General features: G+C 41.8%; 1 protein-coding gene across 6 annotated transcripts in view; it reads right to left on the minus strand.

The window, feature by feature from the left end:
- The window catches only part of ZNF423 (zinc finger protein 423), a 382,482-nt gene that overhangs the window by 223,925 nt on the left and 134,889 nt on the right, over positions 1–23,668 (minus strand). For 4 of the 6 annotated variants that reach the window (XM_019505680.1, XM_019505676.1, XM_019505681.1 and 1 more), the window contains 2 exons: positions 15,521–15,721; positions 11,477–11,557 (listed from right to left, as the gene is read on the minus strand). In XM_019505680.1, coding sequence (XP_019361225.1) covers positions 11,477–11,557; positions 15,521–15,721 — 282 coding nt within the window. Of the gene's footprint in view, positions 1–11,476; positions 11,558–15,520; positions 15,722–23,668 lie in introns of those variants that run through there. The other 2 variants (XM_019505679.1, XM_019505677.1) reach the window with 1 other exon arrangement.

Below are 23,668 nucleotides of genomic sequence, written 5' to 3' on the forward strand. Positions count from 1 at the left end.
AACTACTTCACAGTTAGGGCGGCTAGGAGCTGGAACCAACTTCCAAGGGAAGTGGTGCTGGCCCCTACCCTGGGGGTCTTTAAGAAGAGGCTGGATGCCTACCTGGCTGGACTCATTTGAGTCCCGTTTCTTGTTTTGGGGTTTTGTTGTTCTCCCACCCTGGCGGGGGGTCGGGCTAGAAGATCTACTAGGTCCCTTCCGACCCTAAATCTATGAAACTATGAAACTTTACTACAAGTCTCATTTACATTAGTAAATATTGTTAACCACAAAGGGCTGCATAAGCAAAGTGAGTTCACTGTATAGAAACTGTTTGGGAATAATGCAAGAAATCTTCATTCTATTGTTTCTGGAACAGATTCCCTGGATAAGAGAAAAGGCGATGAGCCTCCTCATCTCTTCCTCAAGCCCTCACTTGCAAGGGAAATGGTACCTGGGTAACAACACAATCAGGGACCAAGGTTTCTTTGACAATTATTGCAAAGATTTTCAAAGGTCTGAGGAAGTTAGGCAACCAAATCCCATTCTAAACTGGTGTCCTTCCAAGAGAACGGATGGTCCAGTCATTAGGTTACTTGTCTAGGACAAGCAAGATGTAAGGAAGATCTATCACACATATGACATGACCTTAAGCAAATCAAAGTCTTGTACCTCAATTCCCCCATCCTGTAAAATGCATATAAATTGTACTTTCTTTGCTCACAAGGGTCTTGTCAGACTAAGTGCATTAAGATTGTGAAATGCTCAGATACTATGATAACAGCCATATAGAATATCTAATATTTAGAAAGCATCTTGAAAAGTCCAGCCTACTTTTCCCATTAACTAGGGGAAGAGCAAGATCATAATAATGAATAAGCAATCTCTGTAACTTTGTCCTGTCTTTTGCAATTGTCTTTTTTCCCATCTTTTTTATTCATAAGCATATTGTTGCTTCCACCAGAAAAGTTCCTTAGCCACAGTGCTTGAAAAGAACAGGGGGAAGAGGCTTCTAGATACTATCAGATGCTAGGAAGAGGTATATGATAAAATACAACATGATATCACTTTGGACAGCTGAGATGGGCCCTGAATAACAAAAACAGATGATTCAACAGAAACTGGAAAAGAAATCTAGATGCTTTTACTATATGATTATTAATTGATTCCTGTCCAGACTAAGTGGATCTGACAAACTATAGGCCCATCAGCCTGACCTGTATCCCAGGGAAGGTCTTAGAAAGTTTATTAAAGAGGCCATCCTTAATGGACTGGCCAACACCAACATCCTGAGGGATAGCCAGCACAGGTTTGTTGTGGGTAGGTCTTGCTTGACCAATCTCATTTCTTTTTACGTCCAGGTGACCTATTACCTAGACAAGGGAGAAGAGATTGATGTCATATATCTTGACTTCAAAAAAGCCTTTGAACTGGTATCCCATGATCACCTCTTGGTGAAACTGGCCAGTTGTGGCCTTGGGTCCACCATGATCCACTGGCTGGGAAATTGGCTCTGTGGTCGGACCCAGAGGGTAGTAATCGATGCAAGTCACTCATCATGGTGTCCTGTGACCAGTGGGGTCCCCCAAGGCTCTGTCCTTGGACCTGTATTGTTCAATATCTTCACTAATGATGTGGACATTGGAGTCAGAAGCGGACTGGCCAAGTTCGCCAATGACAGCAAACTTTGGGGCAAAGCATCCACACTTGAAGACAGGAGGGAGCTCCAGGCTAACGTGGACAGGCTCAGCAAATGGGCAGACGAGAACCTGATGGTGTTTAACACTGAAAAATGCAAGGTTCTCCACCTTGAGAGGAAAAACCTGCAACATCCTTATAGGCTCGGCAGTGCTACACTGGCTAGCACTACGGAAGAGAGACTTGGGGGTCATCATTGACCCCAAGATGAACATGAGCCTGCAATGCAATGCTGCGGCTAGTAAAGCAACCAAAATGCTGGCTTGCATCCATAGATGCTTCTCAAGCAAATCCTGGGACGTCATTCTCCCCTTGTACTCGGCCTTGGTGAGGCCACAGCTGGAGTACTGCGTCCAGTTTTGGGCCCCACAATTCAAAAAGAATGTGGAGAAGCTTGAGAGAGTCCAGAGAAGAGCCACGCGCATGATCAGAGGTCAGGAAAACAGACCTTATGATGACAGGCTGAGAGCTATGGGGCTCTTTAGCTTGGAAAAGCACAGGCTCAGGGGTGATCTGATGGCCACCTATAAGTTTATCGGGGTGACCACCAGTATCTGGGGGAACGTTTGTTCACCAGAGCACCCCAAGGGATGACGAGGTCGAACAGTTATAAACTACTGCAAGACTATTTCAGGCTGGACATAAGGAAGAATTTCTTTACTGTCCGAGCCCCCAAGGTCAGGAACAGCCTGCCATCGGAGGTGATTCAAGCACGCACATTGAATGCCTTCAAGAAAAAATTGGATGCTTATCTTGCTGGGTTCCTATGACCCCAGTTGACTTCCTGCCCTTTGGGCGGGGGGCTGGACTTGATAATCTTCTGAGGTCCCTTCCAGCCCTAATGTCTATGAAATCTATAAGTGAAAGTTGTTACTCTAAAATGGGTGAATTTATTGGTTTCCAATCATTCCTCAGATGTCACATTCATATTAAAAACACTGTATAACAGTCCCTAACTGTTAGCAACTTTGGCAGAAGCCAAAGACTAAAGGGAGTCTAAACTCCCTTCCGCAGACAGTCTCCAAGGTAAAGGGTTTAGGCAAACAACTTGTAAAAGTTGCAGAGGGGTGTCTTGAGTCAAACTAGGGTGTCTTGAGTCTAAAAAGTTTGAACCACTGTCCTAAAGATGCCTATCTACCTCTGTGGAAATAAACTCACAGTTTTGAAGATTTCAGAGCTAGCAGATATAATCCTTTCACTCTTTAATTTCTTCCTTATGTGAATCCAATATATTTAAGGTAGTTTAACAAATAAAAACAATTTCATTAGTTTCAAATGCTGTTCTTGTCAATTTTTAATTGAATTCCAATTTCCCCATCTAAATGCAGCTTGACACAAATCATGAGAAAAAAATAATTATCAGCTAATAAATAATAAATATGCCATTCATCATTTTCTAACATCATAAATAATGTAAAAATTAAGATTCTGAATAAAATGTTAAACTACATAATTGCATTAGCAAATGCATATATGCAGAAAGAATGTATTCTCCTGGTTATCTGAAAGAAACAGCAAAATATATCAGCCAATGACAACCTTTATGAATTAAAAAATTAGGAAGGTAAGTAAAAAGTACAAATGCAAAACAAAATTAAAATGAATTATTTAAGTCAAGAGTTCCTGTTCACTGGTTTAAATCATGATTAAATTCAGTTATTTAAGTCATTTTGATTTAAATCAATCCAGATCCTCTCACAAATATTAGTTTCTCACAAGATTTTTTTAAAAGTAAAAAATATATATCCTGATTGTAAAAGAAAAAGGTATTTCAGTGGAAGATAGGTGAAAGGGGCACATGAATAAGACAAGGAATTAAGAAAATTTGACTAAAAATGCAATAAGAATATAAAACTGGGAAAGAACTTAAAAAAAGGAAAGACTCAAGAAAAGTGAGGTAATATGTGTAATGAGGCACCCATAAAAATTAAACTGCTTTGATCCAAGTCTTGCTCAGTCTCTTCCAGCTGTACTGCCACATTCCAAGCCCAATCGGTTCTAAAAACTTAGACTCCCAAATAAAAAGATGAGAGAGAATGGGCAGTTTCTCAAGGCAGGGGGGCAGTAAAGTGCTGGCTGCCAGTGGGCTGCCAGTATACCAGCCAGCTTTCCCTTAAGGCCAGCACATAGGGGCTGGCTGAGTTCTGGGTTTCTTAAACCCATAAGACATTAAAGAGAATGCCTCAGCTAGCTTCCCCAAAGCTGGCCATCTGAAGAAGACCAAGCCATGCTGGCTAGTTTCCCTAAAGCCAGCCGGCACTGGGGGGAAGCTGCATTCTGGCTTTCCCAAGCCTGGAGCACAGTTAACAACATGCCAGCTGTGTCTGCAGACAAGCCAAGTTTAATGAGGCCACAACAAAAGCATTCAAATGTGTACTATAGAACTTGTATGGTTTTTGTTACAGCTGGTCAAAAAAATAAAGGGTGGAAATTGTTCAAAATGTTTGGATATCTCTTTCTCTGGATTTATTAAAATTTCCAAGTTTGCAAATTGTTTACCATTTTCTTTTTACACTTAAGGAAAGCAATCTTTAAAAAATGCTCTCATAACATGTTTATGACAAAATGCTGCTCTGCAAATCCTGCCTGAAATGCACTGCTAGTTGGTTTTATTTGTTTCAGCTAACAATGAATTCTGAGGACAAGCCTACACTGTCAAGGGACCATGCCAAGGAGCACCACAGTGAAGCATGGCCTACCTGCTCTGCACACATTTGAATACCCAAAGAGATGTAATGCAGCTGCCTGGAAGTGCACCAATAAGTTCACAGCGGGCTTATTAGTAGATGCCGAGCATCACTGTTGTCTTTACATTACCTATACATAGGGGTGTAGCCGATGCAGAACAGGTGTGGTCGGCTTCACTCCAGCACTCCTTAGCAGGGTCCTTTGATGGTGTAGATGTGCTTTTAGTTGTTTTCCCTACTGTGAAGACAAAAAAAACATCTTTCTATCCCTCAGAGCTCTCACAGAGAATAATCCATCTCCTACTGCTGGGAAGCTGTCCATAGACCTGTTACTCTTCTCATGACAAGACAGACATAATAATGTTAGTCTGGTGTTAATTATCCATAGAATCTGTTCTACCACCTCATTGTCTTCTAGACCAGCATTTCTCAACTGGTGGGTCACAACCCAAAACTGAGTCACAAGAATATTTGAAAGGGTTGCAAAGAAGTCTCAGAAAAACCTGCAAAAGTGCACGTTTCCCCTTGCAGGCTGGCAGCATTCCAGCCTCCAAGTGGCTGCTTGGGACAACTAGAGGCAGTGGGCATACGTGCATCTGCACACGCAGATGTGCATGGCCAGCATACAGAAAGGTCAGGTCGTGCAAGCAGCCCTGGCAACTGGATGCAGGTAAGTGTATGGGGAGTGGGGGATGGAAGTCCAAGGGACTGTCCAGAGGGCTGGTGGGGGGAGGGAGGGGGGCCTGGTGCTGGTGGCCAGGCACAGCACTGCAGCAGGGCATAGGGACTGGGGAGAAAAAGGCACCTGGCCCTCCAGTAAGAGAAGGAGGTGGGGGCTGTCCTTTGCAGCAGAGAGCTGTGTACCTGGGCCAGTGGGATAGGGCTATGCCCATACATGCAGGGGCCCACATTCGCTGCTTGTGCTCCGGCCCAAGTGGGACGGGGGCAGTTGGGGGGCCCATCCAGCAGGGATGGGGGAGACAGGGACTGCGGATCAGGAGTGAGGTGCACCAGCATGGCCTGGGGGGTGTTGAGGAAACAGGCCATGGCTTGGGGGTGAGGAGTGCCAACAAGGCCAGGGGGCTGAAGCTTGGGGTTTAGGGGCACCGACAAGGCCACAGGGCTGTAGCTTGGGGGTGAGGAGCACCAGCAGGGCCGGGGGCACAGGGGACTATGGGTCAGGCACTGGTAGGGCCAGCGTGCTGTGGGCTGGGACAAGTCATCAATCTTGGCAAATGGGTCCCAGTACAAAAAAAGTTGAGAACCACTGTTCTACACAACATCAGTTTAGCATTTACCAATACCCATAGTTCTCCAGCCTGTCTCAAGTCCTTTTGGGGGGGAGGGAGGAAGGAGGAGGGACATAAAGAAAACATAAAAGAAAGATATTGGTTAAGCAACTTGCAGATATCCAGATCTACATGAACTCAGAAAATCTGGCTTCAGAACCAGTACAGCACAGAAAATGAACTTAGTATATGGGCTGGTGATTTTCTCCTGGTGATAGATAAAGATGAAGTGACCATGCCTTAGGGGGTTTTTTTAGTGTTCTCAGTTACCTTCAGTGCCAATAACCATGAGTTATTGCTGACATATCTGCAGTGCCCAGCAAGATAGATAGATTTGCTTGAGTGACTCCAATTCTTTGTTTCGGAGAAGCTGCAAAGGTAAAGCAGGCAGCTGCTCAAAGCTCACTCAGATAGGGTCCAGTCTAGTCATTCATCTTATTACAACAGTGTATGACACCATCAGAAGGGATGGCATAAAACGCCTCCACAGTGCTGAGGACAAAGCTACCTTAACTTTATCATCCCATTCTGTTTGAGATTGAAAGGTAGATGAAGACTGGTGTTTGATCTGATCTGATATTTGATCCAGACTAGGCTGAAGGATCATTAGGAGGATGGGGAAACGAATCAGAAAACAAAAAATGGCAAACTCTTGGTCAGAAGGATGCACCTGCCATCTGAAGACTGCCTCAAATCATGGTAGTCCTCCTAGGTCAGACAAATTCATCTGGACCTGTGAGCCATAATAGTGACACGTGGCCAGACCTGACCCATATACCCCCTCCCCTTCCCATCCTCCCTTTCCCAGCATAATAGATCCAGCTGCTGTTCCAGCCAGTCTGGGACCTGTGCTGTGTGCAGCATGGGTCTTAGAGCAGCTGGAACAAGTGCAAGTGCAGCATTGTTTGGCCAGGGGCATGTAGCATGGATCCCAGACTGGCTAAAGCCGGCACCACACTGCACACAGAGCCTGCCCCAGCTGGACTGCACCACACACAGTACCCATGCTGGGAACCATGCTGCACACGGCACCCGCTCCAGCCAGTCTGGGACCCACATTGCACACAGACTGACTGGAGCAGGCATCACATGTGGCACAGCCCCAGAGCTGCTGGGGCAGGCACCATGTAGGGTGTACATTCCAGGGCCGATGCTGCGTGAGCTACAGTCCAAACAGAACAGGCATCATGTATAGCATGGTGCCCACTCGAGCCAGTCTGGGATCTAGTCGACACTCCCACATCCAGATTGCTCTACATGCAGCACCTATTCTAGCCGGAACAGTAGTACGCTCTGTGGTGTAGTCTCAGAGTGGCTGGGGTGCAGCGCATGTCATGGGCCCTGCCTGTGAGGCTGGTCTGGCATGTACCATGCCCTTGATGGATCTGCTTAGACCCAGGAGAAGTACCAGAAACCAAATGGTGTTGCAGCAAGTGGGCTGCATGTTTACCACACCTGTGCTAGATCACCAGGCAGCATGTATAGCCAAAACTGATTTCTCTTAACAACGACAGTAGTGTAAGGATGCGTGGGCACACAAGGCACAAGTCCCAGGCACTGCTTAAGCCTGGGGGGTTGGCACCAGATTAGAGCAAGAAGGTTCCTCACCCTCCCCATTCTCATCCCTATCTCTCATCCCCTGCATCTTCCCTGAAGTAGCTCCAGCTCCAACAGTGAGAAAGGCAAAGCTGTGGCAGTAGCGTTCTGTTCAGGAGCTGTGGCCAGTGATTCACTGCTTCTAGGGGAGATGTCACCTCATTTTTTTCCTATGAAAAGACAGTGTTAAAATCGCAAAAAAAGGAAACGACATGTTCCACAGTGAACCTCCAGTTGCTGCTCATGCCCAGAGTGCAGTACTGGCCAGTTACACTCTGATCACCAGTCAACAAGAAAGACACAGCCTTTACTTTTGAATGCAACTCTTGCTACAGGAATCCATGCTTGTGTCAATGTGGATTGGACAACATTAGTTTCTCTTTCAAGGGTTTACCTATACCTTTAAGACCATTTAAAAACATAAGCCAATACAGATGCAACCCTTGTTTACTGAAGAGTGTTTTCCCCAAAATCAGCCCCTCAAAATTTGGAGTGTGTTTATTAAGTGGGGAAGCTGATTTTCTGCCTGGGATGGAAGCACCCTGCTTTGATTCCTGCTCCACAGTACAGCAACTGTTACATTACTATTCAGGCAGCTGAGGGAGTCACTTGACGTAATGGCTCACTGTTCTTCACCCTAGAGGTATTAATGATCATCTCTTCTTTTTAATAGTCCTGAATGTTCCACTAATCAAGCTCATCTTTCTTAGAGCAATTTTGCCAGATGCTAGCTGCTCCAGATCTCTCTTCTCATATTTCACAGTCTGGGAGACTCCTTAGCTCTATCCACCTAAGGAGAGCAGTCTTCAGCAACAGCTGAGGTTTCAGCTTTAGTTGAGCAGGAAAAGGAGGATGAATTCCCTGAAGATTAGACCCTGTTCCTGCTCTATGCAGCCATAATTCTGGAAAAACCTTTTTTTTTTCCTTCATCCTGCTTTTCAAAAACAAGATTCATATTATCCTCTGGAGCACATGATATGTGAGAAAATATGGTAACCCCCTCTCTTGTTTATAAATATTGATTATTTATTAGATATTGAAATGGCAAAAAACTAACTGCCCTCAAATTCAGTTTACAGCACCTTCCCCTCCCATAACAGAATACTTTGTAAATAAAAATAGGAACTTCCCAGCCATTAATGTTACGTTTAAAAATCTCCCATAGGAACAAAAAAGCTGTCACAAAAGCCATTTCCTAACAGTATACTATAGCACTGCCCCAGGTGCCCTGGAGGGAACATGGGCCTTGCACTATATTCAGAGGGTAAATAGATCAGGGCTCCAACAAATCTGGGTAGGGAAGTGCATTCCAGAATCAGCAGGCCTTCACAAAGAACACCCTGCCCATAGTTCCCTCTCCTTTATACTGAGGGAGCTCCACTTCAAATGCTTCTGCTGGTCACAACTGCAACAGCTTGTCAGGAGGAGGAAAGTGGTCTTAGAAACAGCCTTCTACCAAACCACTAAGCGTTGTAAAGGTCCTACACCCATCAGGAGGCAACCATTGCAGTAAGCAGAACACGTGCTCTAGGTGTGACTCCCTGTTTAATAGATGCATTCTGTTCTCACCTTCACTTACTTTAGATCTTGTTGATTGGGTGTGGACGTGTTTTTAGTTATATCTTAAGTTCCTAGGGGCAGGCATTTTCTAAGCAGATAAAATAAACAAACTGGTTATAAAAAACAATAATCATTCCTTACTGAAGAGCTAATAAAATCAAGGTAAGGATGAAAGTGCTTTACCTGTGTGAAAATGAGCTGCAACACAGATAGGCTGAGGGAAGACATAATCATCATAAAGAAAAGTATGTGCAGGTTGGCAGTGCATACCCAGGCCATCAGCAGGTACTGCTGGCTATGTGGCGGCAGAGGGGAGTAGCAGACATGCCTATTATTGCTCCTTCTACAGAGGTTTTTGGTTATGTACAACGAGGCTGTTTGCAGACACATTGACAACACTCTTATCTGTAAGCACAATGTCCAATTTCCCATTCTGCCTGCCCTGATCCCCTGGGAAACCCGTCACAAATGTCTCTCTGGCAATTCACTGAGGGAGGGGCAAGGCACACTGGCAACATTTTTATTTGAGAGCAAAATGTCCAATTTCCCATTCCCATAGCCCCCAAGAGATGCACCACAAAGGTCAGATTGGCAATATTATAGTGAGCTACTGGGGCATGGAGTGCTCTTGCACAGGCTCTCCGTACCTCTGTTATAGGATGCATTAATCCTGCTGAACATGACCCCTTATGGGACTACAAGAGAGAACCCTGAATTTGGCCCTTTATGGTACACAGCCCTAATTTTAGATTTAAATGATCTCTTCCCACAGAAACCAGATAAGAGAGGCACTTCAAGGGCCAACTGGCAGCACTGCAGCAGCCTCAAAAAATAAAGATACAGAAACTGCTGAAGAAACAATTCCTACATCATTTGACAGTCAGCCTTCATTAACTCTTCCAGTCTGATGGGCCTCAGTTTGAGCCTATGTCCCGTAGTCAGAGTTGAGCAGACTGAACAGTGCATCACCTACCTGTAGCTGCAGAAGGATTCTCAGGATTGCTGGAAATCAACACTGTCAGAAAGTATAACACTTTGTGCAGTATTACAACCATCATGCATTAAACACTATGCTAAGACAACCGCTGGACTGAACGAGTCACACAGGAACACATACATATACCCTAAGAACCTCACAGCGTTGCAAAGAACCACAATAGGTACATCTCAGCACAAGGAATGTGTCAGCTCTGAGCAGGCTCCAGTTAAGCAGCAGCTCAGGAAATGTATTTTGCAGTAAGCTCTACTAAACAGTCAATTCTTCAAACGTTAGCATGTGACTTATTTATCATTAAATTTGTAATAGAATTTCTGCTTGGTTTCAGCTGCAAATTCATACACTGTAATATGTTTTAAGTAATGTAGAAAAAATATTAAACAGGAGGCAATATTTCATTGTGGAGTTACATAGGAAGCTAGAGGGGCTAGTAACTTATTAGCATAATAGCTTATTGATATGTTTGTTATAGGAGTCCTGAAAAGAACTTATTCATACACTGAATGGGCACTACCCACATATACTTAACTATTATCTGTGTAATAGCAATCTGTTCTGCTTGGTCCTCAGGCATTTCAACTAGCATAGCTTTGGCAATTTCAGTGAGGAGCTTAGAGCCCTCAGCACTAACTGGCTTCTCAGCACCTCGCAAGATGAGGCTCCTTCTATTCTGTCAATGGTGGTATGCAATCAGACTGCATTTTGCTCTCTTATTCCAGGGAACATATATACTGAATACAGGGTCAAACACAAAATGCCTAGTTGTTAAGGACAGCCAGAAGCTGCTCCAGCACCTTATTATCCTTACATCTGGAGGTGTTATTGCCTGTGACCAAAAAAGACAGTGCCCTGTGTTAATAGCCCTTCCAGCAACATGATAATAAACATTTAACTCTCCCAGTGCCCACTTTCAGATCCTTACGCTGAGAAGTGAGAACTCTAAAAGAAGTCCATGTTGCTACACTGTTTTCAATGTTAGCAGGGCTTTTCTGGTGCCAATTTTAACACGTTCTACAACGATCTGTGGAAAGGAGGAAAACTATATTCCGGCACCAGAAAAAAAGGTGGGGGAAATTTGTTATTTTTTATATTGAAACACTAGCCAGGTTAAGAGAAAGAAAAAGGGCTCTGGCACAGGCAAGAGCACTCAGACTGAACTGCAACACAGTAATTAGGGCCAGTAGGTCATTAGAGCCACAGCTGTATAAACTAGGTGTATAATTAACTTTCTATACTGCTTTTACACAACAGCATTTTACTTTCCTCTGTGAAGAGTGATCAGTAATCCAGTAATATTTAGGAAAAAAGAAAGAAAGAAAAATAACCTAGAAAGTGCCAATCAGGTACAGCAAAACATTGTAATTTGGGGGGTGCATCTGAGAAGTCTGTTTTTGTAAGTGTAAAATACAAAGTACTACATAAGAATTACATTCATGAGATGTAGTCACTGGTTTTATAGGCTGCCATATAGGGGTTGTTGGGTGAGCATCCTGCATACACAGTTGCAAGACAATTATAGTTCTCTGTAGCAGGTGAATACAAGAAAATGAAAAATTATACACTAGCATGAAACAGTTACAATACCTCATTTAAAATGTAAGCCTAATGTACAAGTTACAGGGCATTTAAAAGGAGCAACTGCAAGACTTTAATTATAAACTAGTTCCTACCGTACAGTAGTTTAGAAAAATCAGCCACTTCCAAGCTGGCAATATCCATATATAGCTCTGCTGCTGTTTGAAACAGACAACCTGTAAAGTTATCAACAACAGAAGAGGACCTCATGAAATGCTCAGGGACCCCAACATAACCTATTCCTGTCCAGTTCATTGATGTGCTAACTTGCTAAAAAATACTCCATATTCAGTTGAGAAATTGAAGAAAAAGGAAGATAACAAATGGGCACGTAGACCCAATAGGGTGCATGAGAGGGTGGTGATCTGGCAGATGGAGAAAAAATAATTTGCTAAAGAAGTGCAGTTTTATTTTTAATTTGAGAAAAGTGCTAAAATGCTGAAAAAAGAAAAAAAAAGACTCATGCATGTTTATAAAAAAAAAGCACATACACTTGTATAGCAAAGCTCGGGGCTTCTTAACTACTTTTCATCAGACAAGAAATAACTCAGCATCAGCCACAAGATAATGATATGTTGCAGAATAGTTGCTTGATGCATGCAGCATCTGGTACTGGCCAGAGGGGACACAATAATTTGTAAGTCCATGTTTGAATTTTACTGCTGTCGACAATCTAAGGTATAAAAATCGGTGTGCAAAAAAAATTGGTTTAACAAAAGAAACCACAAGGCTGTTTTGAGTAACAGTGTTTAGTCTTCCTTAAAAAGGAAGGTAGAAAAAGGACAGACATTAAATTAATTTTTAAAACTACCAACACCCAATATATATGCTCAGTGTTCCCATTTATTTGGGGGGAATTTATAGAGTTGCTGTTGAACTGGTTTAGGGTTTAATTTCCAAGACCACTTTTCAGAGGGAAGACAAGGCAGATGGGATGACCCAGACAGGGAACCCAATGTCCCATCAAAGCAAATATCTCTACTTACACCAATTTCAGAATCCCCATACAGATTGTGAATCTACAACCTGCAACCACAGACATCAGTCAGGAGTAAAAGGTGCAAAAGGCCCCCAAGTTCTGTCAGAAACAGAACATCCACTTGCTATTGACATCAAAAAGAGAATTACACATGTATGCTGCAAGAGATGTCTAGATTTCCACAATGTTTTTGTCTTCAAAGAAATAAGTCTGAAGTACATGAAAAAGCGAGAGGGAAAATGGCTGTTTGCTGCTTCTTTTTGTGTCAAAGAAGCTGCTTTCAAAGTGTATTATAACTTTAGCGTACTGTAATGAATTTCTAAGGGATTCCAATGAAATAGATGGTTTATGCTATTCTTTGGAGTGATCTCTTACAATCCTGCAATACTCCTGAGTTGCAAGATCTTTCTAACTTCAGTATCCCAAAGGAAGTCATTAGTTATGTTCTATTACCAGCCTTGTAATATTATCAGCACAAATATTACCTGTATTGATCTAGACCCATGTAGGCACTATTGAAAACACTGCTTCAGATTAAGACATGAAATTCTAACTTGCCAAGAGGTCAGACACTACATTACAATCTCATGTGTCAGACAGGCACTGAAAATAAAAGGAATGTAGTGCATCTAACCTAAATGTAATTTACTTTATAGTAAAATAGTTTGACAAATATGGTATTACCTAACGCTACTTTACATTTTTTTTACTCTCCTCATATAATCCTTTTCTACTGAATTTTGAGATTTGTTTAGATTGCGCTTTATGTGAAATATTTTTATTTTTGTGAAACAACAGCTTAGAGTGTGTCTGCATTTGCAAGTTGTTTCTCATTGAAGTAGGATGTAAATTCAAAGTGTTGATTAAGTCCATGTGTGGACATTCTTAATCTGGAAAAAGGGTACTTTTTCCCATTTAACTTAAATGCATTTGCTGTCCACTTTGATTAAATTAACCTGGAAGATTACATTTATTCTGGAATGAGAATTTCCACACTTGAAGTTAATCATGAGTTTTTGTTTTTTATACCAAAATGTCTTTTTTTTGTGTACCAGCAAAGACAATACAGTTATATGCATCGTGTTAGCTGCAATTAAAAAACCAGCTGTCAGAGCTTGATATATCTTGTTTCAGCAGTTCCCACAAAAGTATATAGTTCTCAGTTTCAACTATATATCTCACTAGCAAAACGGCACTTGTGGCCTAAAAATATTGACAATAATCAATGTCCTATTTGCTTGCTTGTTTTTTGGGTTTTTTTGGGGGGGAGTTGTCACATTTCCACACGTTAATTTTATACTGATTCTGCAATTCTGATTTCATTTTCAGCTGTCGCATTCTACAGCATGGAGTCATTTTCAGTGGATGCCATGAAGTCACATATGAATGAACAACGCCAAGGGATCAGCAAACTACAAACCACAAGCTGGACCTAGCTAAACAAGCAATGTCACCTAGTCTGTGACGCTGAGACACTGGCAGTAACTCTGTGGCAGAGGACAATAGTGGCTATTCAGCAGCAAGGAGACCAGCTGCCAGATCAGGAGTATGGCGCCAAGTCCAAGGAGCTGCCATGTTGGGAGCGTGGCACCAACAAGACGAATGGCAGCCCATCGTCAGAGCAAGCTACACTAAACTCGGCCTATTGCTACTAAAAGATTGCTGACCCCTAAACAATGTCATTTGCATACCCATACTTAGTGCACCTTAAAAATGCACTGTGGTTAATATGATAGTTATAAGGTGGTGAAGAGTGACACTGAAGTTGGTCACTTCAAGATTTTATGGAGCCTCAGACTTTCACCACGTATTTTGCTTGGTATAAACAGAGCAAGAATAGAGCATGGGATGAGCAGAACACTGTGGTATGGGTGCATGATACAGAACAAGCTGCAGAGCAAGAAGCACTTGAATCACACTGCACTTTACAATCTCTGTCCAGTGCAAGATAAGAATGAGCTGGATAGAATTTCCTTTTCCATTCCCTCCAGTATATAGAAAGAAGTGAAAAAGGGAACTCCTTTCTCTAAACAGCCATAAGAGTAGCACAGAGAGAAAGAAGCTATAGGCACATGTTAAAGAACAGATGGAGCTACAGCCAAACCATGAATCCCCTGAGAAATCCTTGAAGGATGATACACCTAAGCTTCTCAAAAGCTGTAGGTTCCCCAACCTGTTTTATAAGTTTCCTGTATTTATTCATGGCTCAGAATAATTACACCAATCCAGAGGGGAAAGAAAATATAGATTACTCACCAAATAAATGAAAAGAGGTGAGACTGGTTGAAGTTCTAGAGATCCACACAAAAGAGGAAACTTTCCTCTATGACCTGGCTCATAACCTAGCCATTTTGCTCACAGTTGGAACTGGCAAAAAAAGGTCTTGGATGGATATGGTAGGAATAAGTGATGGCTATTTTATTCTGGGAAAGGTAAGGATTAGGTTCTCTGGTTTAAATTCACATGAATATAATTTGTGCTTATCTTATTTACATCTTTGGTTAAACCTGCAAATATATGTGCACTGGCCCATAAATCAGGTTAACGTGCTTTGCAGAACACCTGCTGATCTCACTGTCATAGAAAGTGCCGTGTAAAAGCAAAATATGTTGAACTGCTCACACCAATGCTTTGAGCTTGTTATTTCTTTTCATAAAGTAAAATCAAGACCAATTTATGATGAAACCTATTGCCATGTTCTTATACTTCCAAAAATGCAGCAATAACCTATTAAGCAGCAGTACGGCAAATGTTTAAAATGGGATTACAAAACTCACATTAATAAATTCATCTCAGAAACTGCCATGTCCACTTAAGGGCTTCAGAAGCATTCCTTCCATGGAGTTTTGTAAATTTAACTTTGTATTAATAAACATTCTTCATTTGGAGAAAAAAGCCTGTCTGAAACTTTTGGTGCTAATAAAAAACACAGCATTTTTGTCTAACATAATTACTGAGAGATTCCAATTGGAAAGCTGTTGCTTTTATTTTAATTTTATTAAAAAAGTGAACAAAGGCTACCCAAGGCACCACAATAAAATTACATTAACTGTAAAATTACATTATTAATTCTTTAATCTCACTTGAGGCCTCAAGCTGTTGCTATGTCCAATTACCCAGCTAACCACCTGTCAGAATTGTAAAGCTAGTTTAACATTACCTCCAGGACAGTTGTGTGCCCTATGTTCAGTCAGGTCTGCCAGTGAATCGAAGTCCTGCTGACAGTTATCGCAGGTGTAAATTGACTCATCCTCCATGTCTTCATCTTCCTCATTTCTCTCTTCCTGACTTGTCACGCTGTTCCTCTCCTCCAGGGCCCGGCTATCCTTCGTATCATTCTCCAGATCCCCTCCTAGGCCTCCTGCCAAAAGGGAGAATATACTCCATTGTAAGTTCTAATGGTCTAAGGACAGATTTTAAAGGAATTGTCTTGCATTTATTAAGATACATTTAATTATCATAGCTCTCACTTCAAGTTATCCCTGACACTTCTCATTATATTAATGTGGGTTTTTTTATCATGAAATGCAGCAATGAATAAACCCTCCGAAGATACTGTCGTACCATCTTCGTGTGTGTGTGTGTGTGTGTGTGTGTGTGTGTGTGTGTGGTAAGAATCTCTAAGTCTTCATCACACAAACTTGTTAGGATTTCATAGTTTCATAGTTTCTAGGGTCGGAAGGGACCTGAGCAGATCATTTAGTCCGACCCCCTGCCATGACAGGAAAGACTACTGGGGTCAAACAACCCCAGCAAGGTGTACATCTAGCCTCCTCTTAAAGACCCCCAGGGTAGGAGCCAGCACCACTTCTCTTGGAAGTTGGTTCCAGATCCTAGCCGCCCTGACCGTGAAGTAGCGCCTCCTGATGTCTAACCTAAACCTTCCCTCTGCCAGCTTGTGACTGTTATTCCTGGTCACTCCTGGCAGTGCTCGGGGGAACAGGGACTCCCCCAGTGCCTGCTGGTCCCCTCTGACTAGTTTGTAACAGGCCACTAGATCCCCCCTCAGCCTTCTCTTGTGGAGGCTGAAGAGGTTCAGGTCCTGTAGCCTCTCCTCATAAGGCCTGCCCTGCTGCCCCCTGATCATACGAGTGGCCCTCCTCTGGACCCTCTCCATGTTGTCCACATCCCTCTTGAAGTGCGGCGCCCAGAACTGGATGCACTACTTCAGCTGTGGCCTGACCAGTGCCGCATAGAGGGGGAGGATCACCTCCATGGACCTGCTTGAGATGCATCTGTGGATGCATGACAAGGTATGGTTGGCCTTTTTGACCATCTTTTAAACTAGATCCTCAGTACATTAAAAACTGGCAAATTAATTATTTCATATTAAAAAAGTCTTGTGCTGAATTTAAATTTTCAGTGTTTCTTCTAGAAAACAATCTCTGCAACATCAAAAATGCTCTGATTTAAGGCTCCTGACTACATGAAAATTCTAGCATGTGAGTAGGGTAGTTTTTGCTTTAAGTAGTGAGTAGTTTTACTGAACTCAGACTAAACAAAGTCAATTCCCTTAGAAAATATTAAGCCTTGAGTTCTGCCAGTTCCACTTGAGAGGTTAACTTCATGTATCTAATATTTAGATGTTTCAGTCTTCTTTATTTGAAACTTTTTATTTCAATTTTTTCTAAGGTTTAAGTAATATGAATGTGTGAATTTAACAACAAAGGGGAAGGAATTTATTTGGAGAATAAACTGGAAGTTTAAAAATAGATATGTGCATTACAGACCTGACTTTCTTTCACATGCGGCAGGATGAAATCCTCTAGTGGCACTGGAGGTACCCCAGGGTAAAACTAGTTCACGAAGATGGGAATCAAGATCTATAACTTCATAGTAGATGAATCTACACCACAGCTTGTGCAGACTTTAAACTAGCTAACTCAAGTACTGAGAGGAACAGAGCTGTGGTAGCATGCAGTCCAGCACTGGGGAGGCATCCAATTATTTAATTAGCTTTGTAGGTAAGTGTGCAAACTAAACTGGGCTCTGTTCTTCCATTGCCATGCTTGTAGCAATAACTGAGCTAGCTAGTTGTAGCACCAGCTACAGTCACAGCAGTATGGACATACTGCGTGTCCCTAATTCCAGAACACTGTGCATGACAAAGCATTTCAAAACATGCTATAAGGCTGATGTGGCAATTTTGCCTCCTTCCACACATCTGTTTTATTCAAATGTGTCAATAGGCAAGAATGTTATTAAAACTGAACCCAAAAGACAAAACTGCAATAAAAATGGAATTCACAGACTCTTCTAGCAGAAGGAAGTTCCACGTTGCACACGGTCTGAACTGATTCCACAGAAGCTGGTCGCTGAAACAGGGCTAATGATATCTGTTCTTGACCAAAATTTTAAATGAGATTTTATCAGGTTCTTTTGCATGTGTCTGTACTTCAACTCATTAAGGAAACACTGGTGATTACACAGATCAATTGTTTGTAGTATGGGATGGGGTCCAAAAAGATTAATGCCAACCAATACTCACAAAATGAAACAAGCCAAGAAATACCCCATTTTCATGTTGAATAAATTGTATTACAAGCACTTCAGATATATAATATCTGCAGGCTTTTATTACCACCATCCATTGAAAATACACATTTTCAAACATCTTCAGTACTGAACCCGATAGCATAAATCAACTGGTATAAAATGCTCTGCAGTTTTCCACTGGCACTCATAGCATGGATTCCAATAAAAATATTAAAAAAATCAATGCTTCTGATTGTGGTATATTGTAGCCTCTCTCTTAACAATAAAATGATCTACTCATTTTCAGGTTCTTTGACTGTTATACTGTTATAATGGATAACAGTCAAAGAACCTGAGCATGCGATCATATAGACACCTCCCCCCCACACACACACACCTGCATGTGTGTGTGTGAGTATTTGCATTAGAAAATTTACATAGTATATCCACTTTAACAAATTGGATCTGCTACTAGTGCAGAAGTAATGAATTTAAGGGCTTGGTAATAACAAATATCATTCAGTAAACTCATCGTATTGTAAGTCATCATCTGGACTATGTTCACTCAGTAAAGTACAGTTCATTGAATCTTATGTTTTACAATCTCTTCCTTTAATAAAAATGTATTGTGAGGAAAAATAACCATAATTCTGGTTCTTTATACTGCTATCCAGCCAGATAAGTTGCATTTAATGCTATGCTAGCTTTGCTTTACTTAACATATAATTTAAATGCATGTATTCAAATTATCACTTTAATTTTGTCATATTTACTTGGCACACCTTTTTACATCTCTCATCCTAGACTTGAATCAAAAACATTACAGCTCATTCAATCTTTTTAAAGCCGCTATGTCCTGTAGAGTTGATAGTTAATAAATCACAATGTCAACTCTCCAGTTTTATAAGACAGAAACCTATAAAAATAGTCCAAGTATATAAATCCAATTTAAAGAACTACCACCTAATTCCATGCTGCCTGCTAATGGAAAACTTGAAGAAAGCCTGTTGAAAACTGATTTCAACTACCGCCTAGAAAAAATAAAAGTGTTTGAGCAAATTAGTGGTGGTTCAAGGGACACACGCTACACAGCACAGTAAAAATTTTGTCTTGACTGTCAGCTTTAACGTGAGCTGACCAGGTGAACGTATTGTGACATATTCACGCTTGGTGTAACTCCAATAACTTCATTACTTCACCAGGGATAAATTGTTCTGCTTTATCCAACAACAACAAATAATTTAGTACACTGCTTTAGGAAAGTCTATCTGTACAATGTGAGACAAAAACGCTGATCTCCATCTACAAATTTTGTTTTTATATTTGTCATTTTTACTCCTTGCTGAGACAGAAAATCTACTTCTCAAAGTGACGTTTCAGAAGTTTCATTAGTTGCCATAGGTTTATGCTAATTATTACAAAATGGTTCTTGTATCAAGTGAGGTATTTAGCACATGAAGAACTGATCTAAAGATGAATGTTCGTGTATGCAAAGAACTGTACTTATGCACAGATCCTCTGCACCTGATCGGCAATACTCTGAATGCTACATTTATTGGGTTCCTCTGCATGCTTGGTCCTGGCTTTCTGAAAGAGGGTAAACAACACGCCTGTCTATTTTTTCCAACTACTTTCAGTTGCACTAGAAATGAATAGTATTAAGGACTGACATTAGAAAGGACAGCACACTTTTACATATATACAAGTGCATTCGGTGCTTTCGAATGGTTCCCAGTTGAGAAGACTGGAAACCATTCTGTGAAGAGAAGACCTGAACAGCAAGGCAGGATAAACCAATTTCAATGGCAGCATGTGTTGCCCATGCTGCCCCATCAACGTGTCACAACCTTGAACTAGAGAATGTGTCTCTCCCTATTGGGAGGTAGGTAGTTGCTCTCCCAGCCTGAGTCTTTGTGCTGCTGATACCACTGCCAACTAGATGCCATTTGTAGTGATCTGTTTGTGAAATGAACACACAACCCTGGGAAAGCGGACAGAGACTGTCAACTCATTTCACTCAGGAACCAAACAGCCAGCAAATGTTACCTTTTTGTCACTACCAAGATAATTCAAATGAGAGAACTGGTAATGAAAATATTAACTGTATAACTAGCTTCAACCGGCTAGTTACACAGTCAACTCATTCGTAAACAAGAAACTAACAGTATGACTAGATGAAACAGAGTGCAAGGCATTCCTCAAGAATAATTTGTCTGAAAACCTTTGCCAAGCTTGCTTATGAATTGGAACTGTAATTTGTCTAAGCTCACATTTTGCTACATGGACCTAATGAAAAGAATTTCAGAAGAGGTCACATATTCCACTCTCCACTGTGGAACAAGGAAAATTTACCAAAGTCTTTCAAAAAAGATTATATGTCACCACAAATAAAAATTATGCTGACCTAATTGTTACCATGTGTGACCCAGATCTGGGAGCAGACTCAAATGCTTACTTGCTAAACGCTAAAGAGGCTGTCTTCAGAGAGATGAAATCTGCACAACACCAAAGTACTGCTTCAAGACTAGGACTGTACAGCAATGTAGGATTGAAAAGACAGTCTGCACAATACTTCCAAGGAATAAACAGCAGCTATATTATGGAAAGGAACATATGAGGTAAAGAAAGAAGTTGGAAGTTCCCGTGACTTACGAATACTCATACCAGCCCATTCTGCTTGCCCAAGAGAAGGCTCAGTTTCCTAAAAAGCAGGAAGGAAGCAAACTCCTAGTGATTTACTTAATAGAGTACGGGCCAGATCAAAAGGGAATTCAGCACCTGCAAGTTAGGCATTGCAACCTTTACATTTCTAAGGCTTGGTCCTCAAAGTGAAATCAAAACTTCAGAGTTTCTCTCTAAAACTTCCTATACTGTGCATGGGGAGAATTAGGCACCTATGAAGGGCATTTCAGCTGAGCAGGGAGATGACACATTAAGTGACATGGTCTGATATTCTGGTCATGCCCAATCCTTAGAGTCAGGGTTTAAATGATACCTCTCCATCCACTCATGATCCAGAGCTCTGAATTGCTCCCTAGGGTAGGCACCAACAACTGAACAGGGCTCACTTATTTTTTTTAAATGAAACCAAAGGTGGAAGAGAAGATACCTTCTAACTCTTATATACTAACCCAGAGATGTCAAAGATACGGTGTGTGGGCCAAATCTGACCCACAGAACCCTATCATCTGACCTGCAGTGCTGCCCATGGGTCTCAGAGTTGATCCACATGCTGCAAGTGGTGCATGCTGGATTGGCCCTGAGCACTGCGCACAGTACCTGCGAGGGGCTGGTTTGGGATACATACTCCATGCAGTGCCTGCACTAGGCTGGCCCAGCCAGGCCAGGACGCATATTGCATGAGACCCCGGCATTGGGCCTGGTCAGGACACAGCTAGTGTCCTGACATAGCTGGGATGCACATGGCACACTGTGTCCAAGCAGGGCTGTTCCAGGATCCACACTGGATCCAGTATGCAGAGCCAGTCTGTAGGCCCAATCCAGTCCACAGCCACCCCTGCCCCCACCATTCATTTGGCCCACAGAGCCTGATGAGTGTGAAGCTCCTGTACTAACCTACTGGTTAGAGCAGGGGTGCTAAATACATGGTTGGTCATCATGCCCCTACCACTAATTTTGGGATTTCTAGTCACTGGGTGATTAAAACCAGTAGTTGAAGAAAAGGGGGAGTGAGCAACAGTTGCATTATCCCTCTGGTTTCCAGAGCCTGGGTGATACAGCCATGCAGACTGCCACTGCCACTGCTGCTCATGGGTCTGGTTTGGGTGGGGCAAACGAGTTAGACACCTCTGGGGTACAGCGCTCACCCAGAGTCAGAGACTCGAATTCTCATCCTTCTCAACCCGAAGAGATTCACATCGCCTTTCCTACATCCCAGGCAAGTGCTGTAACCAACAGGTAATAGGCTATTCTGCTGAAGATGAACACTATGCAGCAGAAGTATGTGAGATTCCTGAGCACATCAGGACAACAAAAAAAAGGGAGCTTGACTTTGTAGACTGTTGGTTCCAGCACTTAGCTGGAAGGAGGGATTCCTGGATTAGAATCTCTGTTCTCAGAATGATTTCCTTTTAACCACTGACTGTTTAATGTAAAGCCCATAAACAGGGAGTAGGGATCAACATCTAGGATCCCTGTCCTTCCAGAGGGGTGATCTACCCATTAGACTACAGAGACATGCTCCTCCTTACTTAATTTCTTTTATGCTTTGCTGCACTGTGCCCAGCTTCCACAGGATAGAGTAGATCACGGCTGGCCAACTCGTAGCACATATGCCAGAAGTGGCACAGGCAGCCTCTGGGTGTGGCACGTGACAGACCAGGAAGGGGACAGGCAGCACAGGGGCAGACAAGGCAGGGAAAAGAATGCAATTTAATTTATAAATGGCAGGCACCAACTATATTTTTCCCATGAATGTGGCCATGAATTATGCACTTGGTAAGTGTGCATTAGGCATGCTCTGAGCATCGCTATAAAATCAGGCCTATCATGGGGCTGTAGTACTACTCCACCTAACTTCTGAATCTCTGTGGGATTTAGGCAAGAAATACTGCACAAATCTGAGCATGCACAGAAGACAGAACTGAAGGTTCCCAGGAAACGTTCAATTCAAAAAGAAAAGCCTTGCAAGTTGATGATCGGGGGAGGCATAGATCATAATTTCAAATGTAGGCAGAGTTTAGGCACCTAAATCCTGTTTAAAGAGCATAAATCCCCCTTTTTAATTTGATCCTAAAAGTCAAAAAAATCCTTCTATGGACACTGTCTGTCTCAGGCCTGCCATTTAAGTTTGCTGTGCCTCAGATTACCAATCTGCAACACGAGGAAAATACTTATCCACTTTTATAAAGCAGTTGGCAATCACAGCATAAAACATGTTATCAAGTACAATTATTACTATTTGATGGAGTGGTAAATATTTAACATGGCCTCAGAGTTTGGATTGCTTAATCTGATAGACATAAACAGTTGCTTACTGTATAGACTGTAAAAAAATTAATACTCACTGATGTAGCCAGGAATTCCTACACCTTTGAGAGGGGAGCACATTAACACTGACATACTGTTACCAAGCAACACCAGGACAGATTTGTATGTAGCATAGAGGTTACATGGAAAAGTCAACAGAAGAAAACTGCTGGCACTGGTTTGTTAGAATAAACAAATGCTAATTAATTCTAAAAAAAATCCTTACATCTCACAAAAGTATATGCTGTGTACAGCTAGCATATTTGGCACAGAAGTACACTGGACCCACAGAAAATCCATATATTGATGATGAAGAATGAAGGTTAAAATTCACAAATACACACACAGCAGTGTCTCCAACAAGACACTGAACAGGTCATAAAAGGAAGACACACAAAAGGCAATTTTACAACTAACATATCTGAACACCAACAGCATAGCAATTATTCCAACAATTTATCTAAAAGAATAAAGTTGAGAATACAGTTTGAATTGTCAGCACTGAAAGCACATTTTACTCTGCCTTAAGTTGCAAAAAACCATCAATGTTTATTGTCATAGGTTGAAAAGGTTTGATATGCATTAAGACAAGAAGAATATTTCACCTTATTACCTTAATGACAATCTGGCCAGCAGTATCAGAAAAATGTTATCATTTTATTTGACACTAAAATTAACAGTAATGTTAGTATTTTCAATAAGACTCAATATTTTTCTTCTAAATGATAGTTTATTTAGAGGAGGGTAATAAATCAAATCTGAGAAAGGTCAAAATATTTGAGTGTTACTGACTGACATAATGGTCTGATCAATGTGGCAAACTCTGCGGAGAGAAATCCACAAA

This window comes from Gavialis gangeticus, unplaced genomic scaffold (genome assembly GCF_001723915.1).
Source record: "Gavialis gangeticus isolate Ggan-Ray unplaced genomic scaffold, GavGan_comp1, whole genome shotgun sequence".
NCBI classification, from domain to species: Eukaryota; Metazoa; Chordata; order Crocodylia; family Gavialidae; genus Gavialis; species Gavialis gangeticus.